Source organism: Trifolium pratense, linkage group LG3 (assembly GCF_020283565.1).
Source record: "Trifolium pratense cultivar HEN17-A07 linkage group LG3, ARS_RC_1.1, whole genome shotgun sequence".
NCBI classification, from domain to species: Eukaryota; Viridiplantae; Streptophyta; class Magnoliopsida; order Fabales; family Fabaceae; genus Trifolium; species Trifolium pratense.
In genome coordinates, this window is record NC_060061.1 from 40,561,103 (window position 1) to 40,576,403 (window position 15,301).

General features: G+C 31.6%; 1 protein-coding gene and 1 long non-coding RNA gene across 2 annotated transcripts; both read left to right on the plus strand.

The window, feature by feature from the left end:
* Positions 1-492: 492 nt before the first annotated feature.
* On the plus strand, positions 493-2,682 carry LOC123915897 (spermidine coumaroyl-CoA acyltransferase-like). Its single transcript, XM_045967174.1, has 2 exons — positions 493-825; positions 1,382-2,682. Exons 1-2 carry the CDS (start codon positions 576-578, stop codon positions 2,524-2,526), a joined length of 1,395 nt encoding a protein of 464 aa, XP_045823130.1. The 5' UTR covers positions 493-575; the 3' UTR covers positions 2,527-2,682.
* An 8,705-nt stretch (positions 2,683-11,387) lies between these two features.
* Positions 11,388-12,719, plus strand: LOC123916427. The gene is made up of 2 exons (XR_006812138.1): positions 11,388-11,759; positions 12,368-12,719. It is a non-coding gene; the product is annotated as an uncharacterized LOC123916427 (long non-coding RNA).
* The last annotated feature ends 2,582 nt before the right edge of the window (positions 12,720-15,301 follow it).

Sequence of the window (15,301 nt, forward strand, 5' to 3'; positions counted from 1 at the left end):
CCAAAAATTTACCATAGAAAAATTGATGAAGTCCAACGTTTATGAAAAAATGTCAACAAATTCAAATGTCAACGCAATTTGTTGAGTATCGAGTGTATTTTCAAACTTATTAGACTCTTATGTAAAGGACCACACATAAAGTAGCTAAGGTTGTATCCAGCCAAAGAAAATTTGGCACAAGCAAATTGCCATGTCCAAAGTTTCACACTATTCGTTAATTACAAAAAGTGAAAATCTTGTTCTCTACCATATATCTATGAATGACGGTGCAGATGTTGTAGAAAAATAGTGTACGTAATGCATATTTCATATTTCACATTTGCAGCAAACTATAGTTTTGAGTTCACATTAAAAAAATTTAAAAAATTCTAATAGTGTTAGATACGAGTGCCTTGTAAGCACTTTTATATTTCACATTTGCAGCAAACTATAATTTTAAATTCACATTATCTCATATATCCATATAAATAGAACCCGTGGCATAAAGAACAATGCATCCAAAGCAAAAGAAAAATATAGCAAAGTATAATATATATTGAATTCATATTTCCCAGATTTCTCATATTTCTTTTTCTATGGCTTATGAGAAAGTTACCCTAAACCTTAAAATGAAAGATGTTGAGCTTGTAAAACCATCAAAGTTCACTCCTCCTTGTATTCTTTCTCTTTCTACACTTGATAATAGAGGCATCTATAATAACCATTGCCACACTGTTCATGTATATCGATCATCAGAAACTCGTGATTCTGATTCGAGTATCGACTTTTGTCAAGTATTCAAAGAAGCACTCTCAAAGGCTTTGTTCTATTATTATCCTCTTGCAGGTATTTAATATAATTTTTTATACCCTTTAAATACAAATATAGTCGTTAAAAACCAGTTATAACCCGTGCGATGCATGGGAGATATATAGTTTTGACACTTAAGATTCAATAATAATTAACAACTTTCGGTAAATGAGGGACCATGATTTACTGCTATTGCTTTTCCTACATTTTCCACTATTTTCAATCTCAGCCATTAAATTCAGATCGAACAGTTTAAATATACAGTTAAATAATCTTATCCATTGATTCAGATCGAACAGTAAATCCATTCCCGTAAATGAGTGCTTGAAATTTTAGTAAATTTTATAGTTTCATTTCATTATTTTTAAATTATAATAGAACTCATGTACACTCAAAATTATAAGGTTCTAATTTTAAACCCTATTACAACCTTATCAGAATGCCTCTAACAAAGTACTCCCTCCGTCCAAAACAATTGGAGCTTATAAAAAATTGGAGAACTTTGGGACGGAGAGAGTATTTTATAAGGAACAACAATTGGAGCTTATCAAAAAAAAAAAACTTCTTACAATTGAACCTTTTCATCTTGCAGGTAGACTAGTGAACCATGCTGATGATGGAAAACTTAGAGTCAATTGCAACCCTAATGCAGAAAACTATGGTGTTCCATTCTTGGAAGCAATTGCTAATTGCACCCTTTCTTCTATTAATTACTTGGACAATACTAACACAGAAATTGCAAAGCATTTGGTGCTTATTCCTCAAGATTTAAGTTATCCTTTAGTATTCAAGGTGACAAAATTTCTGTGTGGGGGTTTTACAATCGGAATGGGGGTGTTGCACGCCGTTTGCGATGGATTTGGTGCATCTCAATTCTTCAACACAATTGTTGAACTTGCAAGGGGAAGAATTGAGCCCTCGGTGATACCGGTATGGGAAAGAGAGAGACTAGTTGGATCAATAACTAAACAACCATTTCCATTATTCCCCATGCGCAAAGAATCTATTGCATTTTCGCCGTTTTTGAATCAAACCAATAGTACAAATATTAAGCAATATTGTTTTAAAGTCGAGGGTGAAATGATAACAAAGCTTAAGTTGAGTTTGATGAAGGAAAGTGAAAATGAAAATATAAGGTTCACAACTTTTGAATCACTTGCAGCTTATATTTGGAGATCAAGAGCAAGAGCCTTAAAACTTAACAACAATGGCGATACAATGTTGACTGTGTTAGTTGGTATGCGACGCAACTTGAAGGATTTCGATCCAATACCAAAAGGGTTTTATGGTAATTCGGTTATGGAAGCAAACATTGTGTTAAAAGTGAGTGATCTCAATGAAATGTCACTCTATGAAATTGTTAAGCTGATCAAAGAAGCTAAAAATGTTGCTTCGACGGCTGATTATGTCAAAAACACGATCGACTCTTTGGAGACGAATTTTAAGGATCGTGTTAACATGGAAAAAAGTACTGGTGCGGTAACGGTTTTGACAGAGTGGAAGCATTTGGGTTTTATGGGAGAAAATGTAGATTTTGGAGGGAATGAAATAGTAAATTTAGTACCAGCACCATGCAACTTGTTTGCATCTGTGGAAATGAGTGTTTTGTCATCTTCTAATAAATTTGATGATGTTGTTCCATCAATGAAAGGAGGAGTTAATCTTTTCACATCATTACCTGTTGCTGCTATGCCTAAGTTCAAGGAAGAAATTGAAGCTTTAAGATCTCTTAGTTGAAATTTGATTTCTATTATCTGTTGAAATTTCCTTATTGTTTCAATTACAATATTACATAATAAATCTTTCAAGAACAATAATTTTAGGGAGGTTATTTCCTAATTTAAGTTATATTTGGCTCTATTTATAGAGCAGTGAAATGTTTGTAATGCTGTGTTTTGATGAAATAAACATCGTTCTTTGTCTTGTATATGTAATAACACTACAACAAAAAGTTTCACTTGCGACAGATGACCCGCGGCAGTTCCTACAAACCGTCGCCGCTATTTTCATTTATGAGGATTACGGCCGTTTCTTCTAAACCGATGTGGCTTATCTCATAGCGCGGAGCAATCACTCCCATTCCCTCTTTTTTCCTTTAACTAGCTTCTTTTTTTTTTTTTCACTCACAATAGATCAGCGACCATAATTTTCGCTATTAATTTAAATTGATCTCTAAATTGGTCAAAGAAATTTTTTTTAGTAGTGTAGTGTTCATAAAGCAAACAAATTGGAAACAGATTTTATTGTCTTAAAAACATAAACAAACTTCTCCATTGCATCAATTTTAAGTGAAAACTATCAAGCTTCACTGTTTTTTATTTTATTTTTTAATGACAAATAATAATATATAAATCAAGCTTCACGGTGGATATTGAAAAATCACAAAGAAAGGAACGAAGAAAGTCCAAAACTAAATCTTGATTAATTATTCTATGTAGTGTACTTTTGAGCAGAATATTTGCAATAATCGTGAACTTCAGATATGGCGGTGGCAACTTATATTGAAGAGATAACCTAGCTAATTAAGGTTGCAACCATAAAATAAACCTGTGCTTTAATTTTCATTTAATTTTTCAATTGTGCTCTAATAGTTATGTAGTTTTTCTAATTCTACAATAAATTATTTTCTAGCATTTGAAATAACTTGTAACATGACATGGTATTGAAGCTTGCACTTCAGCTGGTGTCTGTTAGATTGTGTAATATCATAACTAGAAGTTTAGTTTGTTAGATTGAATAAGTTGGTTACAACTAACTAAGTGAGTTATGTAACGACCCGATTTGGGTGTTACAAGTTAGTTGCAACCAAGTTAGTTAGTTAGTAAGTTTGTTACTTGCTTTCTAAGTAAGTGAGTTTATATTGTATATAAATAGGATCTATTGTACTCTTGTGAATAATGGCCCTATGTAGAAGAATAATTTTTTTTTTTACTCTTCATTAGAAATCTCTAGTATTCATTCTTCCCTCAATTCTCAATTCATTCCATTCCTTCTAGCACATTTTGCAGGAAACTGTTTTCATGCTCATAGGCTTGCCTTGAGCCTATGCAATTGTGCAGTGTGTGTAGATGCTTCTTGCTGCGCCAACAGTGTCATCTATCATATCTAATAAACATACTATTAGAATACGTGTCTATGTTGAGTTGTTTTGGTTTAGTTTCAATTATGTGAAGCATGCCATAGTTCACATTGCATAATTTTTTGTTTCTATCTTCTGCAAATGTGTACGACCTGTAACAAGGGGATATCCTTTCCGATAATATATTTTTGGCAAAATTACACTACAGGTCTTTATCTTATTTTTTTATGTTTTTTTTTTTTTTTGGATTTTGATCTTTTGGATTGTGTGCTTAAGTTAGTAAATGTTTTCTTGATTATAGGAATTGGAAAAGAAGATATAAGACAAAGGAAAGATCACAAAACTAGCTTATGAGAGAAAGAAGCTGGTCAATAAATTAAGCGTGAAGTATTTGTTTTACTTCTAAGTGGATACTTTGTTTTAAACTGTCTAAGCAGGTTTCTTGGAAGATATATTTCAATTCTTTGGAATTGAAATTGAAAAATTGTTGTTTTTCGGAGTTTAAAAAACCGTTCAAAAATAATTTTTTCAGCCATCGGAGACATTATTGGGTTGAGTCGCGGACTAAGTCGCTCTCTTTAAGACGTTTCGTGGCACTGTCCAAAATTGTGCAAGCAGATTATCAACCACGCTGTCCCCATGATAAAACAGCTCAATTACAACTGTATACCGATATGCTACTGAACCGTAGAAATCGGTCAAAGAATACACCTTCTTGAATGGTACTACAATACCACTCGAATTGATGCTACGACATCGATCTATGATTCATCGGTGATTTAGTGGTACTACAATACCACTCAAATTGATGCTACGACATCAATTTATGAATCATCGGTACTACGATACCACCCGTATTAATACTACAATATCAATCAATATAATGACACTGAGATCATTCTAATATAGTACTAAGACCAATCTCAAATCAAAGTGATAATGGTGCTAAGACCATTCTTAATTTTGAAGGAACTAGTGATTCTTATATCACTTTTAAAATAAATTAATACTAATATTACTATTAGCATCCTTAACGCACTTATGCTGATATAAATCAACAAACGCCACCGGTTTGATATAAAATTAATAACAATTGGTCATAAAATCAATTAGAAATATACAATTAGTTATTATGGACTGAATGTACTTAAGCATGATTTCAACTAAAGAATAGAGAAAAGTTTTGTGCAATCAAATCATGTATATATATCTAATAGTTAACAGATGAAATATCAAAACACGATTTCTCGACTGATGATGATTATATATGCTTATTATACAGTCCATAATCATTGGCTAAAACTAATCATGTAAGCATATAATTCTTATAATAACAACATAGTGTTACCTGACCATATTCCAATGCATAATAGCACTAGATGTATCGTCAACTGAATTGAATGTGATAGAACCAAATCCTCTCAATCGGCAGAATCGGAGAGTAGAATATTTTCTGCTAGCATGTAATGGCCAACAAGAACCAATTGTAACAGATTTTACATACTCACTAGTGAGAAGCTATGTGCATTCACTCTTGGAGAGCAGTGCAACCGTTATATTGCAAGATTTGATTACCAAAGACCATAGCTTTGGTTAGGCAATGAAGTGCACTGAAGGAAGAAGAATTTCCAGCGTCACACATATACTTCAACTAGGTTTTATTTTATATTTGTTTGTGAGCTGCCACTCTTAATTTTGTGTTATTGTGAAAATGGTTTTTTCCTTCCTTAAATTTAACGGTTACAAATTGATTGAAAATAAATCACAATATTTTTAGAGAGGTGGGAACTGTGGCGATCACCTAATAATTTGTTGCATATGACTTATCTTCTTGACAGCTATGTCTCTATTCAAAGTTATTGGCCCTGCCAAGGTTTTAAATTGCAGTCTGCATCCGCAATTGTGGCCGCAGTATTGCTGATGGGGTAGCCTCCGCAACCGCATCGTACCGCAATTGCGGTGTGATCTTAATTCACGTGTACGACCGCATCGTAACCGAATCACAACCGCATCAGAAGCTGCATCAGACATTTTCGGCGATGTTTGTTCAAATTTTCTCACCAAAAAATAAAATTTATAAACTTCAAATCCTAATTTGTGTCAAATCTAATGAAAAATCTTACTTTTAACAATCTCTCAACCGTATATTTTAAGAACATTCAAATTAATGTTTATGAAATAAATTAAGACTGTGCAATAGTGGATAAATAGTGTAGTTACATAGTAGTTTCATTTTATATAGCCTGTGAAATTTCAAAATGATTTCACGCCGCAACAGCCGCATTGCGTGTCGCAACAACCGCATCCGCGACCGCAACCGCAATTTAAAACCTTGATTCAACTTAAACAATAGGAGTTAATGTTGTTTGTTTTTAGGCAGTTCTCTTATTATCAAAGTTTGAGATCTTTGCATATTTTTAGATATTTTTTGTTTGCAATGCAGCATTTGCACATGCAGCTTAGCATCCTTAGTCCCCTAGTGTATATCATCATCCATCACAAAGAGCTCTCTCCCTTATTGTTTCCTATTTCAATTAGTTGAGCGTCTTTTTCTATTTTTATGTGAGTCAATTTTTTCAAGGCAAGAAAAAATTGCTTCAATTCTTCATGATTGGTTGTGTCAGATGCATCTTATCTCTTCTCTAAATTTGACATCTATCTTAGTTTTCTTTTTGATGAAATAGATCTTTGAATGTTGTTTTCTTTGTTATTTGAAATGTTGCTTATTATGCACTCAAATAAATACATTTTTGCATTTGCAATGCATAGCTTATAGCTTCTGATTGTTATAGAATTACCACAGTTAGATGTGCCTATATATCTATCAATTCAATCACTCAGCCTCACTTCAAAATATTTGTAATTTTATTGTCAAATTCTCTGTTAGAACAAACTGCGAAGAAATAAGCTGAGAACCTGGGGAGTATTTCCAAGAGGGATGAACTCTATAAGAAGAAAAGGGCAGAGGCAATTACCGGTTTACAGGAAAAACTAAATGTAAATGAAAAATTATTGTAGTTGAAAATTTTATAAATGTATAGTTTAGATTAGATTTTAAGCATGATCAATATCTTTAAGTATAACATGCATATTTGCTTCATTTGGTGTATCATACTTAATTGGGTGTGTAATAATGCCATAAAAAATTGGTGAATTCTTCAGTACATGTATTATGTGGACGTGTACCGGTACAATGCTGAGGTTGCAAGCATTTAATGCATATTTTATTTCTTTATTAAGTTTTTTATTTTAAACACTACTTTTTAATATTTGCAAATGCATCCTTCACATTAATATAATCATCAATCATGTTTCACAATAAATCAAAGCATATCAAATCTTTCAACCTAGTTTTTTTTTTTTTTAACAAGATTTAAATATTTTAATCCTTCAATATTTTCACCGTTTGATTAAATTCATGGGTCATATAAAATGTGTATCCTTGGATTTTTTTTAATAATTTTTTTAATATTATTAGTTTATAAAGTTTAATATTTATTTATCATTTTTTTTTTGTTTACATATTTATTTATCGTTTAACCATATATTTACTTTTTTTACAAAAAAAAATTATAATTTTTAATATGTGTATATATTTTATTGTAATACTATTAATTATTAGTGGTTCGTAATATTTTATAGGGTTAAATAAGTTTTGGGTCATGTTAATATGTGCACCAAGGACACATGTTAAGTATCTAAAAATAGAAATTTACATTTAATAACATAAAAGAATTTAATGTTTAAAAAATATAATCCACAAGTTACAAGAGAATATTACTACATTTGTATTCTTAACATGTGCCTTTGGTGCACATATTAAAATTTTCCATAAGTTTTTAGCCTCTGCAAAATTATTAAATTTAATTTTTCATCTTCATAATAAAATATCATATTTTTATCCATACTGAATTTTTATGCATGCAATTATAGTGATGTTGTTAAGTTGATGTGTATTTATGATTATTTTGCAAATATAGAACATTATAAGAAGTTTGTCCAAAAATAAGGAGCTCAAAATTTGATTTTTAGGTCAAAATATTTGTTACCTTTATCTTGATATTTTGATATAGAAAATTCATATTTAATTCATACTCGTTTTGAAAAATACTAAATGTAACGACCCAAATTTAATTATTAGTAATTAATTGATTATTTGCATTTATTTTATTTGTGGTTTTTAATGTAATTAATTAATTAATTATGTGTTAATTGTTGGTTTACGTGTTTTTAATAGAAATAACTCGTTAAGAATAGAATGAGGGAAGTGATGTGTTAGAATATGTTTTAGGCCCATTTAGTAGAGGGGTATTTTGGTAAAAGAAGAAGGTGGTAAACCTAACTATATAAGGACCAAGTTAGAGAGAGGTTGTCATAAATTATGATTTTGATGGAGGTAGAGAGAGAAGCTCTCAAGAAAGAAAGATAAAGAGAAAGTTAGAGAAAAGAAGAGAAAGAACAAAGAATGAAGAGGAAAGCTAAGTAGAGGGGAAGATTGAAGAAGAACTAGGAGATGAAGGACTAGAGAATCCAACATCAATAAGGTATGAGAGTAGTAATTTATTCATTTTGAGATGGTTCATAAAGAGGGGAGAAGAACTTTTCTTCTCCATACCCAAACTCTTTCATCTCTATGGGTTGTGGTTAATTTGGGAATTGAGAATGTGTTTATATTCCTTGTTGATGCATATATGATGTCATTGCTTTTGATTGATTGTTCAAGCTTTGCAAAAATGGTGGGTTTTGAGATTTATGATAAAATCTAATAACTTGAAGATAAATGATTAATCTTGATGATTTGGTGTTTTAACTTATGTTTAAGTTGTTTTATATGAGTTATATGTTGGGTATTAAATGTATGTGCTTTTCCTAAGTTCAAATAAGTGATTTTGGTGAAAATAAGCACTTTTGGATCAAACCCACGTTCAAAACCCGTTTTTCTGAAAATCTGCAATCTAGTATTTGCGTCGAATAGTTGGACGCTATGGCGTCGCTAATTTTTCTGCATAATAATTATGCAGTATGAACTGGTATTTGCATCGAAATTTATCGACGCTATGACCGACGCAACTGTTGGTTTGACAGTTTGACTGTTGACCTTGACTTTGACCAGACTGTGTTGACCGTTGACTTTCCTATGGTTCATGCACCCCGAACCTATTTTTCACAGTTTTTTGTGTAGATTCCGAATCTAAAGTTAGTTTTCTGGAATAATGCTTGCTTGTTAATAATTTCTTATGTTAGAAACATTATTTGGAAATAAAATGAGTTTTGTGAATTCAAATGATTGAATAATTAGGAATATATGCTAGTATTCTATTCAATGATAATTGGATTGTTGATTGATGGAATAAATGCATTATGTGTGACAATGATGTTTGTGATTGAATCATAATATGAATTGTTAATTGATCATGGAGTTGATAGTTAATTGGTATAGTAATTATGATTGATAGTGTACATACATATTGGTATATGTGTAAAATGTAAATATCATATAATTGCTATGTGAACATTTCATGCACTCATGTTGTATGATTGGCCTTTGGTAAGGTTGGAAATCCAATGTAATTGGTCAAATGCATAACCGCTTTGGTAAGCAAATGAGAGATGCAGAGGGATATAAGTTTATCAAAAAAAAGGAATGGTACCACATGCATTAGATATGCATTAGGAGACATACATTTCTAATTGACATTAGTGTACATTTAGGAATTATGTGTCATTTGTACTTGATACTTGATAATTGTCATTGATTTAACATAAGTGTTTCTTTGATAATTATGTGTGTATTTGTTATCTAATTCGCTATGCTATATTGTTAATGAGTATGCTTATTAGATAGAATTGTGTATGAACATATATGCTTATGCCTTACTTTTATTTACTCAAGTGTGGATAGTAATCGAGTTACTTGCACTTAGTCGGATATTTTGCTAACTCTCTGTTTTGTGTATGTGCTGGACCTTTGGGGATCCAGGTTCTCAGGTCGTGTGTTCGAGTATTGATGAAGCTCCGCTCTGATTATGACACGGGAAAAGGGGGTTTTATATATGTAGAGTCCTCTAGTCTTAATTATTTTGTATAATTAATAATACATTATTTAATTCAAAGATTTGTTTAAACTCGTATTCTACCAATTAATGTTATTAGTAAGGTTTTGAAGTAATTTGTAATATCTCGAACCAATATTTTATCAATCTTTTTGATTTAAGTCTTTGACTTTATTTGATCCGCTGCGTAGTTTTTGAAAATAAGATTCTAAAGGTAGAATAAGGCTAATATTGGGTTTGGGTGTTACACTAAAGTTTTGCAATAAACTTTATATATTGATCTATTCTAGACATGTGTCGCGGCGTGAAAAATCCTCGAGTGTAAACACTCAGAAAACAGAGTCGCCACCAAATTTTATTTATCCCAAAAAGGGAAAGGAAAATATCGAAAAAATCTTGAGAGAAAATGGTCCGAGAACCGTGAGATGGATTCGGGAGTTGGTTATGCGAGGGGAAGGTATTAGCACTCCTCACATCCGTTGTACTCAACGGGAACCTTTTAGAGGGAAGTTGTTTGTTTGCTTTAATGTGTTTTCAATATTTGCTTAAATGTTTGTTTCTTACTTCATCGATGTGGGGGAAAAAGTTTGTTATTTTATGATTATGCCCGACAAGATGTTGAATCTTGCTCCTACGTAGAAAATGTATGTTTGTGGGTTGGTTGCTTTTAGACGAATGGCGTCTAAGTCGCATTCTCGTATTTAAATGCTGCTTGTATGCTAGCACTTTGGAGGCTTAAGCATTGTTTGTATTACGGAGAATGTCGCATTCTCGTATTTAAAAGCTGCTTGTATGCTCGCACAGTGGAGGCTTAAGCGTGGTTTATGTTATGGAGAACAGACAAAAACATCACCCGATTTGTGAAAAGAGTTTTATTACGTTTACTGCCCGTGTGAGCAGAGAAAAGGTTTGAATGTGTTGGATTGCTTTTAGGAGTTTTTATGAAAACGTATGAGAATGAGGATAATTCGAGTCACGAGCCATACGTCAAGGCCTTGAATCATCCGGGGAAACAAAGTCATACGTCAGACCTTCCCTTTTTCATTCAATTTATTAAGTTAAAGAACTTAAAAAAGGTACTTAAATAAAAGCATTCATGAGATAAAAGTACTTAATTAAATAACATTTATATGAGTAAACACTTATAAAAATAAGCACTTATGTGAGTAAGCACTTATTTGGATAAGTGCTGGCTTTGAATAAGCACTTAGTGCCTGTTTGGCCTTCCTTATTTTAGTCTTTAAAGTTACTTTAATAATAAAGTTGAAAATAAAAGCTTTATATTTAATGTGAAAGTTGTTTGGTATTTATTATTTTTTTTCAACTAAATTATCACTTTTAAATTAAATTTGTTTGGTAAAATAGATTAATAACTAACTTATCATAAATTCATGATCATCTAAATTTAAAAGATAATTATCCTAATAATATAACAAACTTAAAAAAAGATAATAATAATAGGCAGCATCTATTATGGACCCTTTTAGGGTGCACCCCTTGCTACACCCCCACTTTTTCACTGTTTTACCGTGGGCCCACCTGAATATTGAAAAATTAAAAAATTGAAAAGCTTTATGTGATTACAGTTTTGCCCTTCCTTCTCACTTTCACATGTTCTTCTACTTCCAACGACAAAGCTTCATCATTCATCTACTTCATCTACAACCTTTACAAAGAAATTCCGATTTGAGTAGATCTACATCAAAAATATCTTTCTCCTTCTTGAAATCATGTTTCCTCTTTGATAAAGACCACAAAAATCTTTCCCCTTCTCTGCAATTTCACGTTCCACTCGCATTCGTTGATGTTCTTCCGACGAGCTGCCACCGCTCACCATCGTAAGTCTCTGCAACCCTCTCTCTGTGTACCCATCGTTCGTTTTCTCTATCTGTGAATACCACTAAACCCTAACTTCATCTTTCTATCAAATCCCTAAATTGTGATTTGATATTTTTAGTATATACTAAGTTGTCAATTACTATTTTTAGTCATTGATAAGATTGATGAAGTAGCAGCTGCAAAATCTGTGTTTCATTGATGAATTAGTAGCTGCAGGATCTGTTTTTAGTCATTGAAAGACTAATCAATTATATGCTAAGTTGTTAACTTAACCATAGATCCAACCATTAACCATTAAGTGTTACAATTAGCTTTTTGCTATCTCTTTATTTCTTTTTTCTTTTTTGACACAACTTATGGTTGTCTCTTGAATGCAATATTGGTGAAATCCAACTTTTTTTAATTGAGAAGAGGTTATTATTAATTAACATTAGTCTCTCAACTATCTTTAACAACTATATGTTTGATGCTAGCTTGTTTTGGACATTGATGCCAAAGACTTTGGATAATCCATGTTATAGATTGTGCTTACGAAGTGTCTCGATAACTAATCTCTGCATTAATATCATAGTCATTAGCTAACTTTATGAATCTGGATTTGGTACAGTGGAATTGTGTGTTTACTAAAGCTGAACAAAGCTGGGAGGGGTGGTGGTTGAAGAGCAGGTTTCATCTTTTTGTTCTGAATCTGTGCAAGTTGAAGAACAAGAATGACAAGCTTACTAATCGACTCACATTTGTTTAGATTTATGGAAATGCATAAGTAAATTACAGTGGAGCCTCCCTCCCTGAGAGTCTTATATTTTGGCTTTTAGCTTGGCAAGTCTTTTGGGGGAAATTCTTGTATTTATTTTCCACGTGCCTACCACATGATACTCTGTTACTCTTATTTCCTTTAATTTTAGTTTGGGTAGATAACCGGTTCTTCCGGCTTATTAAAAAAGAGATAATTCGCACTATGACTTTTTGTATTTTCTTCGTATGAGTTTCATGAGAAGTTTTAAAAAGAATTTTTATTGGTACACATTTCGGTCGATTGTGAGTCCAACGGATCCAATTTTCTAAAATTGCACTCGTTGATAGTTTTATAGAAACAATCTCACAAGTGATTATGTTGGTAGATAAAATCAAAGAAGTTGATTCAAATAGCACTAAATCAAATTTCTATAATCTATTATGTCCTTGCTATATTAGCGAGAACAACTAAGGCAGAATCACAACTAAATGTATTTATATAACTAAAGGTATTTAAATTAGACGATGTTTATGCCTAATCGCATTATAAAATACTTAATTTATACTTTATAATTCAAATTTGACGATGATAATGACTAATCGCATTCTAAAATAACTAATTAATACCTTACAATTATAATTAGACCATGTCTATCACTAATGTCATTATAAAATACTTACTTTAACCTAGGAATCCAAATTAGACAATGACTACCACTAATTCCATTATAAATATTTAATTTAGACCTTGAAATTCAAATTAGATGATGGTTACGACTAATTGCATTCTAAAATGCTTAATTTATACCTAGGAATTTAAATTAGACGATGACTACCACTAATTCCATTATAAGTACTTACTTTAGACCTTGAAATTCAAATTAAACGATGGTTATGACTAATCGCATTATAACAACAGTATCATCGAATACCTAGTTTTAATGAAAAGATTGTGAAGTTCGACTAAAACTACCGATCTTGACCGGATATTTCGAATTTTATCAATCTGACCGTTCAATATCACCTAATTGGACTAACAAACAAATTAGAAAAAGAATTTTGATCATTGGACTCCAAATCTATAGACAGATCGTAATAACGGTCTCATCGAAAACCTAATTGGACTGAAAAAGTAAGTATTTTATAATGAATTAGTGATAATCATCGTCTAATTTGAATTTCTAGGTCTAAAGTAAGTATTTATAATGGAATTAGTGGTAGTCATCGTCTAATTTGAATTTCAAGATCTAAAGTAAGCATTTTACAATGGATTAGTGGTAATCATCGTCTAATTTGAATTTCTAGGTCTAAAGTAAGTATTTTATAGTGAATTAGTGGTAATCATTGTCTAATTTGAATTCCTTGGTCTAAAGTAAGTATTTATAATGGAATTAGTGGTAGTCATCGTGTAATTTGAATTCCTAGGTCTAAAGTATGTATTTATAATTGAATTAGTGGTAGTCATCGTCTAATTTGAATTTCAAGTTCCAAAGTAAGTATTTATAGTTGAATTAGTGGTAGTCATCGTCTAATTTGAATTTCAAGTTCCAAAGTAAGTATTTATAATGAAATTACTCAAATTAGTGGTAGTCATCGTCTGATTTGAATTCTTATGTCTAAAGTAAGTATTTTACAATGGATTGATGGTAGTCATCGTCTAATTTGAATTTCAAGGTCTAAAGTAAGTATTTTATAATGGATTGGTGGAGTCATCGTCTAATTTGAATTCCTAGGTCTAAAGTAAATATTTTATAATTGATCGGTGGTAGTCATCGTCTAATTTGAAATTCCAAAGTCTAAATTTGAATTATAAGGCCAATTAAGTATTTTATAGTGCGATTAGGTATAAGCAATGTCTAATTTGAATTCGATTGTGTAAATGAAGTATTTTATAGAGCGATTAAGCATAAGCATAAGCATCGCCTAATTTGAATTCGAAGGTCAAAATTAAGCATTTTAGAATTCGATTTTTAAAACAGAAGAGTTAAACAATTGTTACATGCCCTTGAAGAATAGTCATAACCATCGTCTAATTTGAATTTCAAGGTCTAAAGTAAGGATTTATAATGGGATTAGTGGTAGTCGTCGTCTAATTTGAATTCCTAGATATAAATTAAGCATTTTAGAATGCGATTAGTCATAACCCTTTTGTTTTATTCGTTTAAACAATTGTTACATGCCCTTGAAGAATAGTCATAACCATCGTGTGATTTTAATTTCAAGTTCTAAAGTAAGTATTTATAATTGAATTAATGGTAGTCATCGTCTAATTAGAATTTTTAAGTCTAAAATAAGTATTTTATAATGTGATGACAGTCACTTATTTGTTAATTTAATTGCAATTTTTTTAGTAGTTTTATAAGTTTTTAGGAAAAATACATGGTCAAAGAGAAGAATTTTTGAAGAAATTAACATAGCAGGAAGTTTGAAGACAAAAGACCACAAAAAGAATGGACTTAGAAAAATATTGCCAATTTTGAAGGCTTCTCACACCAGGAGCTACTGTATTTCTCGCGGCACGATCCAATTCAAATCGCAGCGCAATTTACTACAGCAGGACAGATTATGACGCGTGCTGACGCAATCAGTTTTTTTTTTTATTCCTTGAATGATGATGTGGCGACATGGTACAGGGCTATTCCTTTTATTGGTGTCACGTGATTGCTCCTTCTAAGCATATAAATAATAAGCTATTTTAACCTAAGGAGGGGGACGCAAAATACACAGACTTGGAGAGAGAGTTTCACGCCGTCACCGAGAGAAGCAGCAATTGAACCATTGGAAGCTTTATTCTCAGGTGCTTTTC

What these genes read in the sequence shown, in the direction of transcription:
- LOC123915897 (XM_045967174.1), top strand. Translation starts at nt 576, where the DNA reads ATGGCTTATGAGAAAGTTACCCTAAACCTTAAAATGAAAGATGTTGAG. An exon ending in CTATTATTATCCTCTTGCAG is followed by an intron (nt 826 to 1,381) that starts GTATTTAATATA and finishes TTCATCTTGCAG; the next exon opens with GTAGACTAGTGAACCATGCT.